This window comes from Mesoplodon mirus (genome assembly GCF_964341445.2).
Source record: "Mesoplodon mirus genome assembly, chromosome: 9".
NCBI lineage: Eukaryota > Metazoa > Chordata > Mammalia > Artiodactyla > Ziphiidae > Mesoplodon > Mesoplodon mirus.
Window position 1 is genome coordinate 31,959,501 of NC_138985.1, and position 22,740 is coordinate 31,982,240.

The 22,740-nt window shown below is 45.8% G+C and overlaps 1 protein-coding gene across 1 annotated transcript in view; it reads right to left on the reverse strand.

The window, feature by feature from the left end:
* EGFR (epidermal growth factor receptor) overlaps positions 1–22,740 on the reverse strand; it is a 197,091-nt gene that overhangs the window by 35,399 nt on the left and 138,952 nt on the right. The window contains exons 5-15 of the mRNA XM_082632862.1: positions 20,418–20,486; positions 19,516–19,634; positions 18,067–18,208; positions 16,591–16,707; positions 13,012–13,138; positions 12,842–12,915; positions 11,760–11,850; positions 9,285–9,484; positions 8,160–8,292; positions 6,303–6,393; positions 4,219–4,376 (exon numbers count right to left, since the gene is read on the reverse strand). Of these exons, the coding sequence (XP_082488988.1) occupies positions 4,219–4,376; positions 6,303–6,393; positions 8,160–8,292; positions 9,285–9,484; positions 11,760–11,850; positions 12,842–12,915; positions 13,012–13,138; positions 16,591–16,707; positions 18,067–18,208; positions 19,516–19,634; positions 20,418–20,486 (1,321 nt within the window). The remainder of the gene's footprint in view (positions 1–4,218; positions 4,377–6,302; positions 6,394–8,159; positions 8,293–9,284; positions 9,485–11,759; positions 11,851–12,841; positions 12,916–13,011; positions 13,139–16,590; positions 16,708–18,066; positions 18,209–19,515; positions 19,635–20,417; positions 20,487–22,740) is intronic.

Consider the following 22,740-nt stretch of genomic DNA (forward strand, 5'->3'; position numbering starts at 1 on the left):
ATCTGTCCTAACGTGACCCCTCAGCAGCTGGGTTCCCGTTCTGTGGGGCACCACCATCTGTTATTTTGATGACAGGATGATGGCTGAAAAGGCAGACTAAGTTGGCTTTGAAGGACAGCAATGTTTGTCAATAAAAACGTCAACAGGAAAATAAAATATTCCCATTAAATGGAGAAGACTGATGTTCACGGCCTGGGCAAAGGCGAAGAAGCCTGGTTCAGGTATGTGAAGAGGACCGGTGCTTGTTACATGCGTACTGTCAACTGGTTCTAATCATTTTCTGTCTCATTCCAAGGGCTCTGATCTCTATACTGTACTCCTCTTGGTTTTGAAGGTCTGAGACCTCTTTTCCGTGGTGGCAGACAATGCAGTCTCGGCCCTGCAAGCTTTCGGGCCTTCATCCCTACACCCGACACAGGCTTCTTTAGGCAGTGGAACACACAAGGAGTTCTCCTTTTTTGACAGTCTTTTATCTCCTAGGATAATCGTCAGAGACAACATTCTCTAATGGATAACCATTGGTAAAATTAACCCCTCCTCAAAATACCCCTCCTCACTAGTGTTTTTATATTTTCCCATAATGCCTGTTTAGTTTCCAGACCGTAATAGAATGGGAACTCTATGCATAGTGGTGCAAACTGGAATTGCAAGCTTTGGACAAGAAGCAGGGTTTCATGCAGCCTCTGAAAGTGCTGCTGGGAAACCTATAGGGTTTCTAGCAAGAAGCTATGGACAAGGGAGACGCTCATAGGGAGAGCTCGGCCAGTTTACATTTGAAGAGATGATGGACAAGGGTAGTGACTGGACAGGTGCCCTAAGAGGGAACCATCTGAATATCAAAGGATTAAGGGGTCCTTGGGAAAGCTGATGGTACCCTGCATAATTCTGCAGAAATGATTATCAAATATCAAGCAAAAGAGGCCATATCATGCTATCATTTAATTTTGTCAGAAAAATTATTCCTTGTCTCCCACTTGATTTATTATTTTTTTGTTCCATGTAATTAAAATAGGCAAAATTTCGTGTTCTTTCGTTTAATTTATTGGCATAAAATTTCAAAGAAACCATCCCCTGACGACTTACTATAAAATGTGGTTCCATTTAAAAGTGGATTTGTGGACTTCCCTGGTGGCGCAGTGGTTTAGAATCCACCTGCCAATGCAGGGGACACGGGTTCGAGCTCTGGTCCGGGAAGATCCCACATGCCGCGGAGCAACTAAGCCCATGCGCCACAACTACTAAGCCTGCACTCTAGAGCCTGCGAGCCACAACTACTGAAGCCTGCACGCCTAGAGCTCGTGCTCTGCAACAAGAGAAGCCACCGCAGTGAGAAGCCCATGCATGGCAACGAAGAGTAGCCCCCGCTCGCCACAACTAGAGAAAGCCTGTGCACAGCAGCGAAGGCCCAACACAGCCAAAATAAATAAATAATAAGTAAGTAAGTAAGTAAATAAAAGTGGATTTGCTTCAAGTTTGCCGACCCATTCCCTGGGGTAAGCAGACCTGCCCTGTGGGAAGGGCACGGCTTCTGGGAGCAAGCATGCGCCTGTAACCTGGGCTCTGTCACTGCTGGCTGACGAGTCATGGTGACCCCAGAGCCTTCCTAAGTGTTTCTTTAACAATACAAATGGGGAAAGCAGCGCGTTCGCTCTTAGTCATGGTTGAGACTATGTGTTTGATGATGCTGTGCACATTGCAGATACACAATAAAAGAAATGTTTTCTTATTTACCCTCACCCCATCAATATTTCTCCATATTTAAAAACTTAAATCCATTTTTAGTGTGTAATTCCTTTGGGAGAAGATAGAGATAGCAATAACAAGATTACGGAAAACTATATATGTTTCTACCAATGTTATATGCTGAGACACACACACACACACATAGAAACACATTTATTTCCCAAAGATAGAAAAAACAGGAAAAATATATTTATTTTATATAGGTAGTATAATTCTATTTTAGAGAATCTGCTCCAAAATTGCTTATTTTGGGGAATATGAAAAAAATAGACTAAGTGAAAAACTAGCAAATTACAGTTTATACTATGTTTTGTAGAGTTTGCAGAGTGGTCCGTATAACCAGTGTGCTGGTATACCCAAAGGGAAAAATATGAAAAATCTTGAAATTCCTACCAAGGAGGTATTTGGTAAAGTTCAGAATTCATTCTGGATTTTAAAAAAGAGTTTAAAAATGGAATAGATAACTGTTTCTTTAAGAAGATAATAAGAATCTCACATTAATAGCAAATATTGTTCTTAATGGTGATTTATTACAGCCATTCCCACCACCATCAGATATAAAATTCTCATGTCCACTACCATTGTATCTGATATTATTCTAGAAATTCTGGCCCTTGTAATATGACTTGAAACTTTTGGAAAAGAGATACAGATACCATTACTGGAGATGATATAATTGTTTTCCTGGAAAATTCAAGACCATGAACTAAAACGCTAATTTCAAAGGAAGTTCAGTGGAGACCACCAATATGAGATGAATATACACCTCCACCAAAAAAAAATCAAAGGCTATCTTATATATTAGATATAATAAATGAGAAGATATACTAGAAAACAAGGTCCACTTCACAGTAGCAAAAATAAATACAAAATGTTTAGGCAGAACAGGAAAGAACACAACTAAAACTTTACTGAAATATAAAAAAGAATATCTGAATGTATGAAGAAATTATCATTTCCTGACTGGGAGTACAAAACATTGTAAAAATGTTAGCCCTACTCAAATTAATTAATTGGCTTTAGTGGGGTTTGTGTGTGTGTGTGTGTGTGTGTTAAACTTGGTAAAATATTCCAGGTCACTTGCAACACACCAATTGGCTTAGACTAAGATTAGAGGGGGAAGACAGTCACATGCAAACCACACAGGAAATGCCCAGGCTTCCTACATGTTAGCTGGGGAGTCAGCTGCCTGGGACTGAAACTCTTGGACCACGGGGCCATGGAATGATGGAGCCCTTCCGTTTACCCTCATGATGGCTGAAACTCAAGAAGGAAGGTGAAACGATGGAAGTTGACCAGGGTACCAGTCATTCCCAAATCACCTGTCTCCAGGCTCAGGCTCTTCCATATAAATGCAGTTAAAATAGGTTTTTTGTAAAAACTTAGGACATACTCGGAAAACTTTCAAGACTCCTGATGTTTGTAAGTCTAACTGGAAGGTTTTGCACCCCTTCAGAACACTAACCATCACTGTCACGGTCATAATTACCAGCGTCACTACCAGCAGCACTGGCACCATTACCTCCTTCACCAGCATTATAACCGCCACCATTGTTAACTGCCACCTCGTCACCAGCTCCGCACCGCCATCTGTGCAATCACTGACTGAGTGCTTGTGTGGTCCACGCACTATTTTAAGTACAGTACACGTAGTAACTCAAGATCTCAAAAATCCTGTGAGCAATGCAGTCTTATTATCCTAATTTACAGGTGAGGAAAGTGAAGCACAGAGAGGTTAAGACACTTCCCCAAGTCCACACAGCTAGTAAGAGATGGCTCCAGAGAAGAGTAACGGTGCCAAATAAAGTTGAGGATTATGAGAGATAGAAGGGAATGTGAAATATATGGGACAACTTCTCCTTCTGATTTCTGGTAGTCCAATTTCATTGTCAAATTTATCATGTTAGTAAATAAGATATATACGTTCTGAGTGCGTCTGCTAATTACAGTCAAAATAGTTTTAATTTCCCTATTAACAGCAATCAACTAGCTAAAAGAAAAAGCACCTTTAGGCAACATTCCAGGCAATGTGATCTTCTATTAATTGTAAACCAATAAAAGATTCCCACAGGAATCCCAGTCCTCTGGAAATTATATATATATATATATATATATATATATATATATAATATATATAGAAACCTTTGGGGACGGGGCAGGACCTCTGCTCTTGTTCCCCCTGTCCCTTATTCTTCTTGTTGGGACATCCTGGCACTGTAGAACAGGGCCCTGGCACAAGACACACCTGGAGAGGCTGAGAGGCTCTCCCGCCAGCACCATGATCTGCCCACGAGCGTATCATTGCTGCTGCCGTGGCCGTGGGTCCAGAACACCTGGAGGAACTGACTCAGATACAAACCTCTGTACTTGACTGACTGGAAAGTCTGGACACATTTTCAATCTACAGATTTGCAAGATGGGAAGCACCCTGTTCTCCTGCCTTTTCCTTTGCGACCCAGAGCTTCCTGCACTCACCCGTAGGTGCAGCTGTGGTGGCACAGGTGACACACGTGATTGGCATCTGCAAACTTCCAGATCAGGGTGCTGTTTTCTCCTGTGACTCCAGCAGGGCAGGTCTTGACGCAGTGAGGGCCGTCAATGTTGTGGGCACACTTTACACAGCTGCCTGGTCCCTGCACCGAGGTGGAAAAACCGTTTCATAAATCAAACATTTACTTATGTCTCTCTCTGTTTCAGAATGAAGTAACTTTTTTTTTTGTTTTGGCGGTACGCGGGCCTCTCACTGTCGTGGCCTCTCCTGTTGTGGAGCACAGGCTCCGGACACGCAGGCCCAGCAGCCATGGCTCACGGGCCCAGCTGCTCCGCGGCATGTGGGATCTTCCTGGACTGGGGCACGATCCCGTGTCCCCTGCATCGGCAGGTGGATCCTCAACCACTGCGCCACCAGGGAAGCCCCAGAATGAAGTAACTTTTTACTTAAAATGCTTATCCTGAAAAAAAATCAAACGATGTGGAAGTTTTTAAAGTGGACAAGCTCTTCTGTGACTGTGCTTGCCTGATGTGACCACTGTTAACAGCTGAGAATAAAGTCGTCTTGACTTTAAATGTATATTTTATATACATACATATATATATATATATATATATATATATATATATATATATATATATAAAACATGAAAGAAACTGTACTATTTGCTTTATTACATTTTACTTAATACACTGTGGGCATCTTTCCTTGTCAAAGCATTCTTGATTGGCCTACATGTATATTTATATCCTTATCGGTCAGATGGACTTCCTTGTGAATCGTGTTTGGAGTTGAGGGGGCCTCTGTGGGAAGCTGTACTCACCAAGGCCAAGCTGAGAAAACCCACACCTACATTTCTCCAGTGTTGAGAAGGTAGCACGTGTAAGTGCAGTGGTGGCTGCATAATTAACTGTGCAACATGCTAAATTTGATTCTGTTGGTCAAATGTGAATGCGTCGGTAAAACCCACAGAAATGAATGCATTGGGGCTGCTTGGGCTGTGTCCGCACACTTCACAAAGGGCTGAAATAACGTGGGTAGGGGAGGGTCTGCCTGTTGGCTCAGTGCTCTCACGTCTCAAAGACTGAGGATTCCCAGAGCCAGAACAATCAGATGACTAAGTCAGTCAACATCCCAGTTATTTTATTTCACTGATGAAAATTTAACCGAACACCATTCTAAAAACCAGTGGTTTCCTTTGTAACCAGCCATTTTGGCAGCCTGTACCTCAAAACTGAGCCCTACCGTCTTCTGTCTGATTTCAAGAACTTCTGAAAAATGTTTTCCGTTACTAGATTTAGATATGGCTGTTGAAATTCAAATCCAAACAGAGCTCCTCATATAAATAATACTGAGAATTAACCACATGGGCACACTGGTGTGAGAGGGACCTGCATTCTCACACCCTCTAAAAGATTATTACTGAAGATGTAGATGTGAAACTGAATTTTGAAAACCTTTCCTTTGTGATTAAAAAATACTCGTCAGGGCTTCCCTGGTGGCGCAGTGGTTGAGAGCCCGCCTGCACGGGTTCATGCCCCGGTCCGGGAAGATCCCACATGCCGTGGAGCGGCTGGGCCCGTGAGCCATGGCCGCTGAGCCTGTGCATCCGGAGCCTGTGCTCCGCAACGGGAGAGGCCACAACGGTGAGAGGCCCGCGTACCACACACACACACAAAAAAAATACTCTTCAAATAACGATAAACTCATGTTAAATAAGAATTTGGTGATGTTTGATTAAGATGATAAAGCAATGAAGACAGATGTCAGGAACACTGAAGGCTGCCTGTGGGTGTGCCCCGTCCACAGGGCGCCCTGATATGTGGTGTGAGGACGGGCATCACCACGTGCCTCTGGGGTTGGACAGAGAAGGGGAATGTCTGTGCCAGCAGGGTATGTGCTGACTTCCCCTCAGTCACAGCCCCCGACGGCTGTGAGATGGCAAGGCCTCAAGTGTGGGCGGGGAGTGCGCTGGATGCGCGTCCCAGCAGGCACAGGGTGGCGGGGGTGGGGGTCATCCTTGCGGGCTATGGCTGACGTGTGGGGTGACATCAAACATGCTCCTTACGTGTCCCGTGCAGGTCACGTTCATGGCCTGGGGCAGGCATTCCGGATGGCACTGCACGCATTCGGAGTTTTCAATGAACTCCCTGGGCTCTCTGACGGGAGAAGACGGGAAACTGGTCAGTGCTGTCCCTGGAGACCCTGCTGCAGGATGCTGTCTGGGTTCACCTGTCTGAGAGCTCAGATGACACAAATCACCTCTCTTAGAAAGTCAAAACAGTTTTAGGTAAAAGTGGAATGGCCGGGAATCTAGGACTATACTGTAATGTAATAAACTGATTCTTGTCAGCGGAATCTTTGGTCATCTTCTCCTGGAACAAAAACATCAGCTTCCGTTATAATCAAAACATCTTCCCTACATTTTTTCTCCAGGCGCAGTTTTTGAATATTAGATAAGCAAGGCAACACATGGGAAAAAAAAAAGAAGAAAACAGTCCTTAAGATATCAGTCCTTAAGATCTAAGATACCCCCTCCAATATCAGATTCATGGATATTTAAATTAAGCTGCAAAGAAATGGTATCTAGACTAATGCCTGGGAAAAGGAAAGACAGCTATTAAAAGTTTCCTCAATGGTTATTCCTAAAAACAGCAAGTAGGGAACACAGGCGTGAAAACTTTTGCTTGTACTATTTTAACCATTCCTCAAACTTAGACTAACGTTAAGCGACAAGTTGATGCTTGATTGAAAAGAGACTGTAGTTGTGGCAGCTGTTAAGACGACTGGTAATTAACTAGGCAGTGAACAAGGAGTGTTTACACCCAAAGACGTCCGTGAGTCCTCTCAGGCAGATGGCATCAATTAAACCAAATATGCCGCGGTACTTTTTCCCCTGTGCTTCTTCTCTGGGTTACCACACCTACTGCAGGAGCCAGCCTCGCAAGTGGAACAGGTGCTGCTGGGCACTGGGGTTCTCTAATGGGCAGACCTGGGCGCCACCGCCGTGGCTATTTTAATCACCTTGTCGCTTCAGAGAGACGTCAGCACTGAAGACGTGAGAGCTTAGTGTCTGTTTGCAGCTGTAAGGACTGCACCAATATTTCTTACTTGTTGAAACAATACTATCAATTATGCAAATTACTCTGTTAGGCTAATGAGCCTATCAGCTAAAGATTCTTACAGAATTGAACTTGGTTTTCTCATCCTGCTTTTGAGTATTTCTAATCTGAGCTGTAGCCCAAGCCCGGATAGTGAAACAGAAAGGAAGATTTCCTAGAGCCATCTGTAACTCCTACGTTCTTCTCTATCATGAAATTTCTTTTTCTTTAAATTTTTTTAAAAAATTGCCTCTGCCAGTCTCTATCCTTCCATTTTACTTTCCTATTAATTTATTTTAGTCATTATTTGTGGTCGTTCAAAGCCTTACTCAATATCAAAATTCCTATAGAATCAACAGACTACTTTTTATTGATTGCAATAAATTCAACAAATGTTATACAACTGTTTATTTCTTTGTCCATGGGTATATTTGAAGTTATTTGCACTGTTCAGTGTGTCTTGAACATAAACAGAAATTAACCAGGAGCTGTATTTTGACACAGTAGGAATGCTGGGCTACAATGGCCATGGTCTTGGCCATCTGAACCATGGAAGACTGTTCTGTTTGTCTTGGGAACATTGTGCAGCTAGGAAAAATATAAGATAATTCCAGATAAAGAGAGACTCTATAAATTGGATTGGATTAAGTAATGAAAAAAGTTTGTTCACTTCCCTTTGTGATTAACAGTTGTCAACAAACAAACAAAAAGGAAAAGGGAAAAAAAGGAAAATAATCTGACTGATTAACCATAAACCTATAAAACAATCTTAAGTCTTATTTTTTTAAATCAAAACATAGGGATTAAAAAACAAAGCCTCCTACCCCTTTAGAATGTTGCACTTCTCCACACACTCCTTGCCACGGCTGAAGTTTCGGCAGGACACGCAGTCCTTGGGTTTCGGGCCCCAGCAGCCCTCTGACGAGCACAGCGGGTGACAGACGTGGCCCATGGCCTCTGCGAAGACAGGGTGAGCCACACGGGTCAGCCAAGGAACAGTGGCCAAGGGCCCTGTGGGTGAGGTGCTCAAACACATGCTGGGTCCCCCGGAAGAAGCAGTGATGCAAGCAAAAAAGGGCTTCCGGAGGCCCACTGCAAGTCCCCTTTGCCCTGCTGGGTGCTGAGTGTACCTGGATGAAACACTCAGAACTGCCGGAACAGCACGGGAAGCGTGTGGTTCCTTGCTGTGTGCAAGGCACACAGAATTTCACCAATTCTCTCAACTGCACTATGGTGTGGGAATCATTATTACCTCCATTTCATGGATGAGGAAGCCAAAGCCCAAAGATTTACGTAAACTGATGAAGGTCTCAAAGCTAGGAAGGGCTCGAGCCAGGATGTGAACTCAGGTCTGCTTCTGCCGGTGGCCAGGGTCTCAGCACAGGCTATGCTGGTGCAGGCCCTACTTCAAAAGCTATGGCTCTAAACTCAGAACTGGAAATGCCTATGTGAAACAGTCATCCCATTCCGGGGTGTGTGTGTGTGTGTGTGTGCACGTGCACGTGTGTGTCTAGCTATAGTTATTGGGGATGAAATGAGCAGGGAGGAACACACAGCTAAAATGCAATATAACTGGGGGAAGAGGGGCGGGTTGGGATGGTGGGATGAATTGACATGTAGACACTAATATGTATGAAATAGATAACTAATAAGAACCTGCTGTATAAGAAATAAATTTAAAAATGCAATATAGTTAATACTAAATTTAGTTCTGTAAATTACCAATAATTGATAGCCTAGACTTCAAGGCAAGTTCATCCTATGAAATGAGAATGATCTAGAAACAATTCTGATGATTTTCACATTAAGAATATACAGATTTCTTTTAATTTGCTTCTTTACGAATGTAAAAAGTAATTTGAAGGTTTGGGAATGGTTCTTCAATATTCTAAATCAAAATAAATGACCCGTTGGAACCATCTCCACAATCGACCAAAGTGATGACTCACTGCACTCTTTTTCACTCCTGTTGTTTATAATTTTGGTTTTCTGACTTGAGGTCCCAAAGAGTTTTTTCCAGTTTATTGTATCTGCGTAGCACAACTTTCGGTTTCCTGAAATGATCACATCTCCATCACTTATCTCCTTGAGGGAGCGTAATCCCAAGGACATTATATCCAGGCCAACAACCGCAAGAGAAAACTGACCACTAAGTTGGAGAGAAGAAAAACAATGTCGTGAAAAATTATGAAAACACAGCATCACTAAAACCTTTGCTTTTCTGTACCACTTTAGACTTACCACAAACTGCTTCCACAGGTTGTTAAGTCATGTTGTGGAAGGTATGTACTGCAACTTTGGAAAACTGCAAGTGCTTTTAAAAGCTAGTTCAGGGAAAAGCTAGTTCCTTGTTCATTTAGTATCTCTAATCCCAGTGGCAGACTAGGGGCTGGATAAATGTCTTAATGTCATTATTTGATTTGCTGCATTTTAATTTTGCCTGGGAATTAAGAACATGTTCTAACTTCTCAAATATCCAAATACACTTAAAAAATCACAGGTTCATCTTTCCATCCATCCATCTACCCATCCGTCCATCTATCCATCCACCCATCCATTTATTGAACAAACATTTGAGGTAATATGTGACTAATTCTAATTCTAGGTCAAGTGTGTGTTTCCTAGTCTCAAAAAACCTTTTGTCTAGTGATGACACAATCATATGAGTAGATAATTTTAACCCAGCAGGGGTACCACGGAGGCAAAGAGTAGGGGTCTAAACAAGTGTGGGGAGGGGGTCTCTCGGAAGTGGTGAGGCCTGATTGTCGGGACCTCGGGAGCAGGAACTATGATATTTTCTTCGCTACCCAACCCTGTGATAGGATCCTACGGGGTGATCAGTACGTGTTCGTCAAGTGACCAGGTGGAAGTTATTCCGACTAAATGGAAGTCCTGAATCACCGCAGGAGCATGTGACAGGCACTGAGAACCATGAACTACTGGTGGAGGTGGGAGGGGGGGCCTGGGAGGGGGGCCTGGGGAGGGAGGAAGAGGCCAGAGCATGCACCACCTTAGACACCACGTGGAGGAGGTTTTTGTCTGCAAATGATGGGAAACCACAGGAAGGAGATTTGCATTTTTAGGAAGCTCACTGGACACCAGGACGTGGAATGGGCCAGTTGAGACAGTACAGTAGAGAGCGATAATGAAGGCGTGAGATGACAGAAGTCAAAGCATAATTTGGAGACTCCTCCTTCTCCTTGTTTCTTTTTCTCTCCACACCCTTTCCTCCCTCTGTCCTCCCACAGCCTGGCTCCTGTGTATTAGACCTGCGCCCCTGCTGTTAGGAATCCCCCCAAACTGTGCCCAGGGGACGCAAGCCAGCAGAGACAAAGCTGAGGTCTTCCCGACAGGGCAGGTTTGGCTTTGCTGAGAACCAGGGGTCACACTGCCCCAGGAGGGACGGTGCATCATTGGACTTCTCAGCAAACGTGAAAAGGAAAACAGTCATCTTTATCTTGTTTAAATCCCTAAAACTAAGCTGAGAGGTACATGCTAGTCACCCAAGAAAACTGACCTAAATCTCTCATCTCTGTATGAATTTTGGGCAAAAGAAGTATTCCTGAGAACTCAGAGCACAGGGGCCTTTCTGGGAAGTGATATGAGCTGCATGTTTAGCATCAGCGATGCAAAGCCAAGACGGTTTTTGGAAAGTGATGCTTATTTTACATGTACTGTCGTCTGACTTTCTTTAATATTGCACAATATTATGTAGCCCTCTTAGGAGTCAATTATGGGAAAGAGTTCTCAGAGCCAGATGGTTTCCAAGGCAGGTTTGAACAAGAGACTCCCAAACTTCCCCTCACCACAAAACTCATCATTACCCTTATTACGTTAAAGGTGCTTGTGTGTGTGTGGGGGTGGGGGTGGTGGGGGTGGGTGCGGGGTGTATGGGTGTGGGTGTATTTCACTGTTGGAGCTGGAAAAGTGGAAATCCTGAAAGAAACAATGTTAAAAAGCCTCTCAGGTCCCCCGAAATGACTTGCTGAAAAGGATGTGTGACCTCAGCACTATTCTTGCCAAAAGCATAAAACCTCAGCTGAATCAGGAGAAAACACTGGCTATCCTACAAGATGCCTGACCAATACTTTTCAAAAGGGTCAAGGCCATGAAAGACAAGGAAGACAGAGGAACTGTCACCGACTGCATGGACCAAGGAGACGTGACAGCCGCATGCAGTGTGGGCTGACAGAACACACAAGGCGTTCATGGAAAAACTGGCGAGATCCCAGAAAGTCTGCAGTTCAGTTACTGCTAATTTCTTTACTTGATTCTTGTGCCTCGCTGATGTAGGGTGTCACCATCGGGGCAGCCGGGTGAAGGATGTGTGAGAACTCTCTGTAGTGTCTCTGCAGCACTTCTGTAAGTCTTATTTCAAAAACAAAAAATAAGGGTCTACCAGGCTTTGGATGGGGTCAACTTACTGTTGCTTCGTCCTGCCACGTATGATTTCCAGGTTCTCAAAAGCATGGAGGCCAGTCCTGTTTGCAGGCCAGGCCTGAATCAGCAAAAACCCTATAAGGCAGAAGGAAGGTGCAGACACACACCACTCAGAAATTTCTTTCTTTTTTTTTTTTTTTGCGGTACGCGGGCCTCTCACTGTTGTGGCCTCTCCTGTTGCGGAGCACAGGCTCTGGACGCGCAGGCTCAGAGGCAATGGCTCACGGGCCCAGCCGCTCCATGGCATGTGGGATCTTCCCGGACCGGGGCACAAACCCATGTCCCCTGCATCGGCAGGCGGACTCCCAACCACTGCGCCACCAGGGAAGCCCTAGAAATTTCTATTTTGTATGAGACATTATTCTAGGATTTTCAGGAGAGTGTCCATGTACAGGAGAGGTGAACGTTTTTCTAGTCGTCTTCCCGAGCACACGCACGCACACGTCACTGTGCACCAGGCACGCTGCCCCTGGGCCACCGCCCGACTCTCACTCCACAGGCTGTGCTCCAAGGGCAAGATCCCAAGCAGGCTGCCGCGCTCAATGACAGCGGCCAGTGCCGAGCCGTAGCGCCACAAGGAGGCTGACATGGTATCCTTATTTAGTTCCAATTCTCCAAACAACCTTGCTATTTAGTCTGATTATTTCTTTTTTAGGGACGGAGGAAGTGGAGCTCTGATGGGTCCCGGGCCCAGGCCTGCCGGTGGCAGAGCAGGATGTGAAGTGCGTCTCCAGGCCCGGGAGCCTGCTGTCCGCTCGCCACTGCCCGCCTCCCTCTACCCACCACGTCCTGGGCTGGTCCTCGGACGGCTGGCCTGGGCTGGGCGGTGAGAGATCAGACATGTTCACACCACGTCATGAATGACCTAACTCTTTGCTGAAAGAGCTCACCTCTCGAGTGCAGGGGAAACTGCATTTTTGAAACATATGGAAGAACTGATTACTCATTAATGGTAGAATTTCAGAATAACTTTTTATGCCAAAGGAGAAGAAAATACTGCTAAAAGTTCTCTTTATGAAACACTGATTTCCTGTTTATGTTCATATGATATGTTAGCGGCACACACCTGTTATTTCCTTTACAGTTTTTAGAATGTCCAGTTCCTTTGGGTCCAGAGGTAGAGTACGTGTGAAGGAATCACTGAAACAAGTAACAGGACGATCAGTTAACAACCTGCCGGTGAACAAAGCTGATTTCGTTTTTTTCTATTATATCAGTAACTTAATCTTTACTTACCCCTTAAATGCTACTGGCAGGATATGAAGGTCTCCACTGATCGAGGTGCAATTTCTGAAGTGTTTAATATTTGTGGCATTTATGGAAAGTGTATCTTTAAACTCACCAATTCCTATTCCGTTACAAACTGTAAAGATAAGGGAGGTGTTTAGTCCACTTGCATTTGTTGAATTAAGAATAGCCAGTGTTCCACAGGCAGAGGGGAGCAGGCAGGAAACTGCAGCCATAGGAACTATTGCCGCCATGCTGTCATTCATTCACTCAACAAACACTGCTAGGCCTGCTAGGGCCCAGGGACCATGGCAGGGTTGGGGCTGCAGTGGTTACAGGAGACGCCATGGCTGTCCTCAAGGAACCTGCTTTCTCCTCCTCGTTTTCCCCACTTGGGCCAGAGTACAGTTGCTCCTGAGGACTCCAGCTTCCACTCCATGACAGTGTGCCCTGTGCTGTCAGTGCTGCCCCGTGCTCACCTGCGTGCCCCTACTACCCCTCAACGCCTCTCCTCGCCTAACTGGGCCTGTGGCTTGGTCTTCTAACTGAAAGAAACAATATGCATAGATTTTTTTTTTTTAATGGAAAGAGCAAGATGCATTCATCTGAGAAAACCTTGAAAACACAGAATAAAGAGGAACAAAATGACAAGCAATTCTACTATGTACCTTTGATATTTTAGAAAATTTCCTGCTAGCTATCCTCCATGGTTAGGTCACACTAGATATGTAGCTGTTTTTTTTTTTTTTTTTTTTTTCCCCACTTATTATGCTGTGAACATTTGTCCTGTCATTAAAACCATTCACAAACATGGTTTTAAATAGCCGTCTGATGTTACATCATAAGAAATACTGGAATAACTCTTACCGGATAAATTGCTTTTCTTCCACAGTGTTTACTTAAACCACGTGCTTTGATCTGTGTCCTATTGTGACGTCAGTCTCAGATGCCTTTTTCCCCACTCTGAGCCCATTTATTAATTTACATTCACTCCCGAATTTCCATCTCAAATGCCAGCTCCCTCCAAAGCCCATTTATCTGTTGTGGCTTTACTTCTAGAATTCATAGTGCAATCTTTGGTACCTCTCTTTCAGATTGTATCTTACTTTGAAGAATAATCATGGAAAATCTCATTGTTTTTCAATGAGGTTTTGAAAGGGGAGGATGAAAGGATGAGGACGAGGTCCTCCCCTGGCCTCACCCAGGCCTCCCTGGGGACGAGGTCCCCCCCGTCACTCCGTCTCCCTCTACTCTGTCCGGAGTCCCTGCTGCTTGGGTCGCCACCTGGCAGTGGGGCCTGTCCCATCAGCCCCCCTGGACCTCCAGGCTCGCCTTGTGCGGCATCTGCCTCGCTGTGGGTTTGGGAATGGGAGGGTGAGGCTCTTTTAGGATTCCAAGGCTCTGGCTGACAACAGAGTGAGCCGGCTTCGGCAAGACAAGCCCCGAGGCAGATGCCTGCCATCGGGGACTTGCTGTTTAATTACAGGTTTGGAAGAGAATTCCACGTGTTTGAAAGAATATCCATTCTCTCTCTGTTTAGGTGTGATGTGATCGTGGGGTTACCTGAATTCCTAAATTTGGAGATAAATTACACATTCACCCCTAGACCGATCAGATTTGGAGAAGTTGTGGACCATCAACACACGCATTTTCCAAACTTTGTTTTCCTGGGATCGCCCTATACCCGAAGGGATCTGAGTTGGCCACCACTCCAGGATATGAACTGGGGCTGGGTAGAAAATAAGAGCATAATGATTACGGGAGAATCGAAGTGTTCGTTGAACACAAAACTAACAGAACAAAGGCAAAAATAATCTCTGATTTTATTGATCCATTTGAGGATGCTGATAGTATAACCCTCTCTCTCTTCAGGGGCTTAACTCTTCTACTTCCTCTGTGCCAGGCACTGCCCCAGGTTCTTATTTTCTTCCTTCCGTGTCCCCTCTGCCGGGAGGTCTCCTGGAGCCAAAGGACACTCATCTCTCAGGGCCCCGACACCCCTGCCACACAGCAGCTACAAGGCCAGGTGGCCAGAGAGCCCCGCTGGGAGCTCGTGGGTCTGTAAAGTGGGGATCGTAATGGCACAGACCCCCTAGAGGGGCTGGAGGGGCTCGATGACGTGGAGCACGGGGGCTGAGTTTGCCCCGTGAAAGAACACACGTGCAATGTACGAGCACAGAGGTGGTCATCAGTTTCAGCTGAAATCACAGATGCTTCTTAGGGAAGGTGACATCTGAAGCAGATGTTCAAGATAAGCAGTTATTCATTGAGGCATTTGCTTTATAACAGCAAAACAGCGGAAACCATCTAAATGACCATATACAGGGAGACTGGCTGGATAAATTATGGTAGAGAGGACAGGATACAGGGGATTATGGATAGGGTTCGGGGAGTGCCCAGCAGCTGCAAAGTAGGATGAGGAAGATTCATACGAAGTTATCTGGAGTGATCTCCAGGGAATGCTAGGTTTAAGTGGCAAGGTACAAAGAGTGTAGATCCGTCTCCTGTGGAACTGGAAGACGTGGTCTAGGCCTGCCACGTGCCCAAAGGACTCAGGTGCCAACTGGGGAGGCTCCCACGGGCCACGTGGGAGACAGTCTGGACATCAAAGTGAATAATGACAGGAGAGATTACCATAAACTGACTAAAAAAAGGATTCAAGGACCTCACATGGGTACTAAAAAAGCTATCTTAGAAAAGAATGTCAACTAATACATGTAGAAGACATGATAGAACTAGGAAAGCACTCCTTTATAACCACCAAGAAATCTGACTGATGCTACTTCAAGCAAATCAAGTCTGTCATAGTGGTAACGGGATGAAATGGCTGTGCCACCTGGTGGGATGCAATGAGGGGAAAGGCTCCTGCCCACCTGAGTCCCACCCGGAGGAAAACCATGCCCAGGCCAGACGAGGGACGTCCTGCAAAACACCCGGCCTCAACTCTGCACAACATCAGGGAAAAGGGGACTGAGAAATGGTCCTGAATTAACGAAGAGCATGGAACCCACAGCCCTCAGCTGGACTCTGGATCGAAAAGCAGCTAAAAAGGACGTATTGGGACAGTGGGGGAGTTGAAATTAAACTGAAAACTAGAATTGCATTGAATCGATGTTAAACTCAGGATGAGAGTGAAGCCGTCTTTTGTTACTTAGGGGAATGTCCCGTGTGTAGGAAAGTGTGCTGGCGAATGTAGGGTGAAGTGTTATAACACCTGTAATTGTCACTGGGCTCAGAAAACACACACACACACACACACACACACAGAGAGAGACACAAACACAGAGTGAGAGCAACGTGGCGATTACTGAAAATTGGTAAAGTTAAGTGCAGGGCATACGGGTGTTCATTACACTATTCTTGCAACGTTTCTGGGTGTTGTTTGAAAAATTTCACGATAAAAGATAAAGTACAGGATAAGCAGGGATAAATTGGCATTGAGGACACAGAGGAACAGGGTCTGCCCTGTAAGGGCAGGGACACATTTCCGAGCCTGGAGATGCCCTCACATCTCGTCTGAGCGTGATGCTGAAGGTCTGGGGGCAGAGAGCAGAGACAGCCCCTTGCCCGCACCGGGCGGCTTCCCACCTTTGCCACAAGGTCCGTCGCACTTTTTACACTTGCGGACGCCGTCCTCCTCCACCTCCTGGCTGTCAGAGCTGCAGGCGCGGACACACGAGCCGTGGTCCGTCACCACGTAGTTACCTGGGGGACAGTGAAAGGAAGGTGGCAAAGGTGGCACCAGGTGTTCCTGGGCCTCACAACCCTCCACGACGGGCTGATCCTCTGGTTTTGTTTACTTTCAGGACAAAGAATGAAAGGCTGCAAACAGAGAGGGATGCGGGGTTCACGGGTTCTCAGGTCCTCCCCGCCAGGCATGGTGTCGGGCTGCTCGGGGCGCCGCCTGCTCGCTGGTCACAGTGTTCCCCCACCTTCCCTGCAGCCTGTGTTCCCGTAGGGTCTACCTTCAGGACTTGTGGTTGTAGCTTGACTATTTATTAAAAAATGGGAAGCTACACAAAGACCACGCTTCCGCCGGGGCTGCCCTCGTCCCCTCCGGCCACCGCAGGTGGTGGTGCCCACGCTCGGCACCAGCCCCGATGCCGGTCACTGTCTCGTTGCTGCCGGTGCAGCAACGTGTTTGTGTTAATAACCTATTAACACAAATATTAGTCTATACTTTTCAGGAGCTCTGTGTTCCTTGAGACTTTCCCAAGTGGATCCTCAAACCTGTTTGCTGGGCATTTGTCATTTTCCTTCTGAAAACTGTCTACTTTTGTTCTCTGAGGCTCTGAGTGGTTTCCTGTGCACTTTAAACTCTGCCTGTTAAGCTGTTTCTCAAAGAGTATGTCTGTGTCATGACTGTGGCGAATTTTTCTTAGCTTGTCATTTACCTTACAGTGGTTTATTATTCTAGTTGTGTGTTCTTTTTTCTGTTCCAAATTTATAAAATTTCATGTTCACAGATCTGGTAGGGCAAACCTCCCCCTCATGATTGTTCTTAAACATTTATTTTTTCCTTAATCTTCCCTCTTGGAAATCAAGATTGGTTTTTAAAACAATTTAATTAGACAATTTTACACTTCCTCTACCACGAAATAATTCATGTTGCCATTTCCCTAAATCCCAGAGCCATCTGTAAAGCACAAATAGAAATAAGCAAAACCCAAATGATTAAACAAAGTCAACTGACAAGCAAAAACCCCTCTGTATTCCTAAGGGCACAACCTTCACCAGATTTTTAACCACTAAAGAAGGCAGGTCTTTTAACTACTCTCTAACTTAGGCCTTTTAAATACCTGCAAAGAGCTAAACGGGAAAATGGCCCAGTGGTCATGGGTTTGTGCCAGTTAGACGATGGGATGTTCTGGGCGACCACAGCTGGGGCTCAGGACACAAGAACTGACCCGAGGTCGGAGCAGCAGCCGTCCCCTCACCTGCCTGACGCCGAGGCGGACACAGGGACCCAAGGACACGTGAGCGGGGGACGCGGGGATGCCAGCAGGAGACAGAACAGGTAAAGGGGTGCCTGACCACGAAAGGGTCCCCACGAGGGGCACTCACGGGGGCACTTCCTGACACAGGTGGCGCCGAAGCTGTACTTCCCCAGCGGGTTGACTTTCATCTCGTAGGTGGTGGGGTCGTACAGCATGAGTGGCGGGCAGGTGTCCTTGCACGTGGCTCCGTCCCGGAACCTGCGGCAGACCTGTCAGGGGAGGGGCGGCGGCTGTTAGAGTCCGTGCGGGGAGCTGCGGCCGCGGTTCTCTGCGTCCAGGTGTTTGGTCAGAGCACACACGTCTAGCAAAGTACTCTCAGTAGAGTCAGAAAGACCCTTCTCTTAAAAGCATGGTTTTTCTTAAAGCCACTGTCCCAGCTGTCAGAGTTGACGGATTGCAATGAGGGAAAAACACGTCTCCGTTAACTTTCAAAACAAGGCAGGAGTACACACACCAGAGTAGTTAACTCTACGGTGAAATTTCTTCAGCGTCACTTACGTCAGGTTTCCCTCCTAAACAACACTTGAGGATACATGTTAGAATTTATTGCCAAACGCAGAGAACCTGGACTAGGGGGTGTCGTGCAGAGGGGACCAGACCACGCACAGTGGGGTCCTGACCAACAGCCTCGGGCCGTCTCCTTCCAGCCGCACATCAGGACCGGCCCAGACAAGCCGAGTCCAAAGCCTGGGGGCCTGTCCAGCCTCTGGATCTTTAGCCCCTCTGTTCCTGAAAACTAGACTCTCTTGGATCCCATTCAAGGTGAGTCTCCCAGTCTGGAGCTCGCTCAGCTCTGACTTCGGGACCCCGTCTGTCCGCCCTGGTGTCTCGGGACTCACAAGGTGCCCGTGATCAGATGTGTGACACCCACGGCCCACAGGGACACTAGGTCTCGCTTGAGCTTTCTGCAGTAACAGGGACAACAGCGAGGGCATCGGGACCCCCCAGGGGGCGAGGAGGTGGGGGGTGGGTGTGGAGGGATATGCGCAGGAGGCCTCTGAGCCGAGTGGAAAGAGCAGAGGCTTTAGGGGCGAAAGGCACAAGTGGGGTCGCAGCTGTCCTGCCACTTGGGATCTGTGTGGCCCCTTAACTTCGCCGTACACATTTTAGGGGTCCCTGCGGCATCAACGCCCTAGGTTTTGTAATGAGAATCGAGTGGAGCGATAAACAGGGAGACGAGGCTGGTGCTGGCCACGAGAGACATTAGGGGCCCATAACACACAGTTCGTATTTTGGCTCATTCTATGCCCAGGTCCTGGGTATGGATGCCACACACACTGTGCCGTTTAGACCACTAAACAGGTAGGTACTTCATTCTCCACCACTATCAGACAAGGAAACTGAGGCACGGAGAGGTCACATAAATTGCCCAAGGTCACCAAGTAAGTGGTGAAGGAAGGCAGGACACTAAAAGATGCTTTGTCACTCCTGTGGCTACAGACGTCAGTCAGTACATTTCAGTCACAGGAAGGCTCTCTGAATCTCGGACCAGAGAAGCCGCTGGGGTGGGTATTACCAGGCAGTCACTCTCCCGCGGTCCCGTGCAGCCGGCGGCACACTGGCTGTGGCAGCAGTCGCTGGGGGACCTGCCGCGGCAGCGCCCGGAACACTGCTGGGCACAGATGACTTTGGTCACTGGAAAGAAGCAGAGGCCACCCGTGAGCTGAAGGGCCCGGGAGGGAGGAACGATGCCTTCCCCGGGACCTCGCAGAGCGCTTGCAGACGGCGGATGAAAGATGGATCCATTTGGTGATTCTGCGGCTTAAGTTCCCAAACATTCACATTCTGCTAAATTCAACTGAGTCTTGATCTTTCTTACTGTACTTTTTTTTCTACTACTTGTTTCTCATCACTTAGGAGAACTGACTCAGATCAACTCTGGACTTTCAGACTGCTAAATTAGATACCGATGAGAACTGAGTTTGGGGGTGGGTAACAGAAAGCATGTACAAAGAGCATGACGCCTGCCAGAAAGTAGTGTTTAAAAGGACCTAACAGTCACATCACAATCAGACTTAAAGTTTTCAAGCTGACAGGTCCCCAGATTCCTTGGCCATTCCTGCTCCCGAACTAGGATTCCCTCAGAAAAAAACCCCTTGAAGAAGAAGCTACTCTTGCTTCTCTGGAGGTGGGTACTCAAGAGAGGGGGCTGGGCAGGAGAGACGAGGACATGAGAGGTGCCATGACTCAGGTAAATGGCTGGTACACGGGTGGCCCACTTGCAGTGACTTACGACAGGATGGAGTGCCAACGACAGCCCGCGCTGGACTAACTGCACACGGGGAGATTTGCAAGACTGTCATTCACATAACTGCTAACATCTGGCCTTAAAATCAACAATGCTTTCGGAGTCTTCAAAGGGAAAACAGCAAGTGTAAGGGGAGAAGATGGCCAGTGAAACTTTGGTCCCCGACTCACATTTCTGGCAGTTCTCCTTCCCCGCACCCCAGCAGCTTCCATTAAGACAGACTGGATCACACTTTGGGCCTAAAATATAAAAGTAATTGTTAAATTCATATTTCAGGGAAAGGAAACAAGAAACTGATGGCCCCTTCTCAAGCCCCTAGGCAAAGCCACATCCTAGAAACAAGGAAGTGCTTTCAAATTTCTTATTCTGTTTGTCCAACTGGTTGGTTTGTAAGATGATTTTAAAAAAGACTCTCATGAGAAAAAAAAAAGAACCAGGTACTGCTTTTATTTACATTTCAGTTGTGGAAACTGAGGAGGAGAGCGATTATTAACTTGTCACAGGCCATGAAAACTGGGATTTAAATGGACTCATGGGTCCACATTTCAAATCTGCTTAGGCTTGGAGAATTTTCCAGCACCTCCCACAATGATGTTAAGGATGCCTCATCTTGGGGGATGGGGTATGTACCAACCACATTCGTGCCGTGTCCAATCCTCAGTGATCCCAGGAGTTGGGGCCCTGTAAATAAATACTCCTAGACTCCAAGCCAAAGAGAGAGAGGCCTGGATGCCACACAAAGGGTAGGATGTGCACGGTCTGTGTCACCTGGTTGATTATCTAAAACTTCAGCTGTTAATTTGCAAGTTACTGTCTGAAAATATGTTAATTGATCAATCCATTCACGCAGTTTTTGTAAATGATTGACTATAAATGACAGCTACTAAGGGTTTTAATCTCATTAGCTGTGTTTTGTTTTCATCGGCATTAAGAAATCTGAAGACCAAGTCTTCTATATACAGACATAGAGAAGAGGTGACCACCAAATTTGTTAGAAAGAGATCAGCCATGCAGATCACTTCCATTTCAAAGACACAGTAACCAAGGGACTTAACATGTGTCCCAAAGTCTCCCACAGTCAGGAAGAATTCAGTCTCTGGGAGAATTTTGGTTTCAAACAGAAGAGCTGACGATTTGCCAAGTGATTTTTGGACCAGGGCACCCCTTCAATAAGACCTACAAGGTTTACAATCGCTCCCACGGGTGAAATGCATTAGTGCAATGCTGGCACTTCTCAGAATCCTGAAGGATGGGAGGATAAGCCCCAAATGGATGGTGTGGGCTGTACACTGTGAAGAGAGACAGATGGAGATGGAGACAGAGAGAGAGAAAGAAACTAAGAGGAAAGAGCAAGAGTCACACATAGATATGTTCCAAGTGGTTGTGTCTGTACAATGATATCACGTTATCTTTCGTTTTTACCCGATACTTCCCCATATTTTCCAAATTTCTATTATAAGCATATAATATGTTTATAAAAGAAAATATTTAAAATAAAAACGTTTAATGGCATCTTTCTGTAACACAGGAAAACATCTGCCAATCAAGGAATTCAAAGTCTGCTTATGATTCTATTCTTAACCTTCTGTGACAAAAAAAGAATTAGACATTATTTAAAATACAGATAATAGAAAAAAGCAAGAAGAAATGAGAATCATCCAGAGGTAATCAATATAGGCATATAAGTATATCTACATATAAGAATTAATATCACACTACACACTGTATTATAACTTAAAAAATAACTGATAAAACGTTATGACAATTTTTCCATGCCTTTAAAATATCCTTCTGGGACTCCCCTGGTGGCGCAGTGGTTAACAATCCACCTGCCAATGCAGGGTACATGGGTTCGATCCCTGGTCTGGGAAGATCCCACATGCCACAGAGCAACTAAGCCTGTGCGCCACAACTACTGAGCCTGTGCAGGACAGACTGAGAGCCGTAACTACTGAAGCCTGTGCACCACAACTACCGAAGCCCGCGCACCTAGAGCCCGTGCTCCGCAACAAGAGAAGCCACTGCGATGAGAAGCCCACGCACCGCAATGAAGAGTAGCCCCTGCTTGCTGCAACTAGAGAAGGCTGGTGCGCAGCAACGAAGGCCCAAAGCAGCCAAAAATAGATAAATAAATTTAAAAAAAAAGAAAAACCTGAAAAAAAAGTAAATATCTTTCTACCTAACATGAATTTTTAATGGCATGGCTGAACCACAATTTATTTAACCAATCTCTTCTTTTTAGATACATAAGTTTCTCTCAAAATTTATTATAAACAAGGCTGTAAGGAACATTCTTGAACAAAAATATTTTTCTACATCACTTAATTTCCAATGTGACTAACCTAATATCCCTAGATCCTTTAAAAAAAACCCTTAATAGTTCTGTCACTTTGATATATTTCCCTTAGTAGTGAAATCATTCCAGAACAATTTATTGAATAATGAATTCTTTTCTTATTTGCTTGCAATGTCATTTCTTTATGGACATTTGAT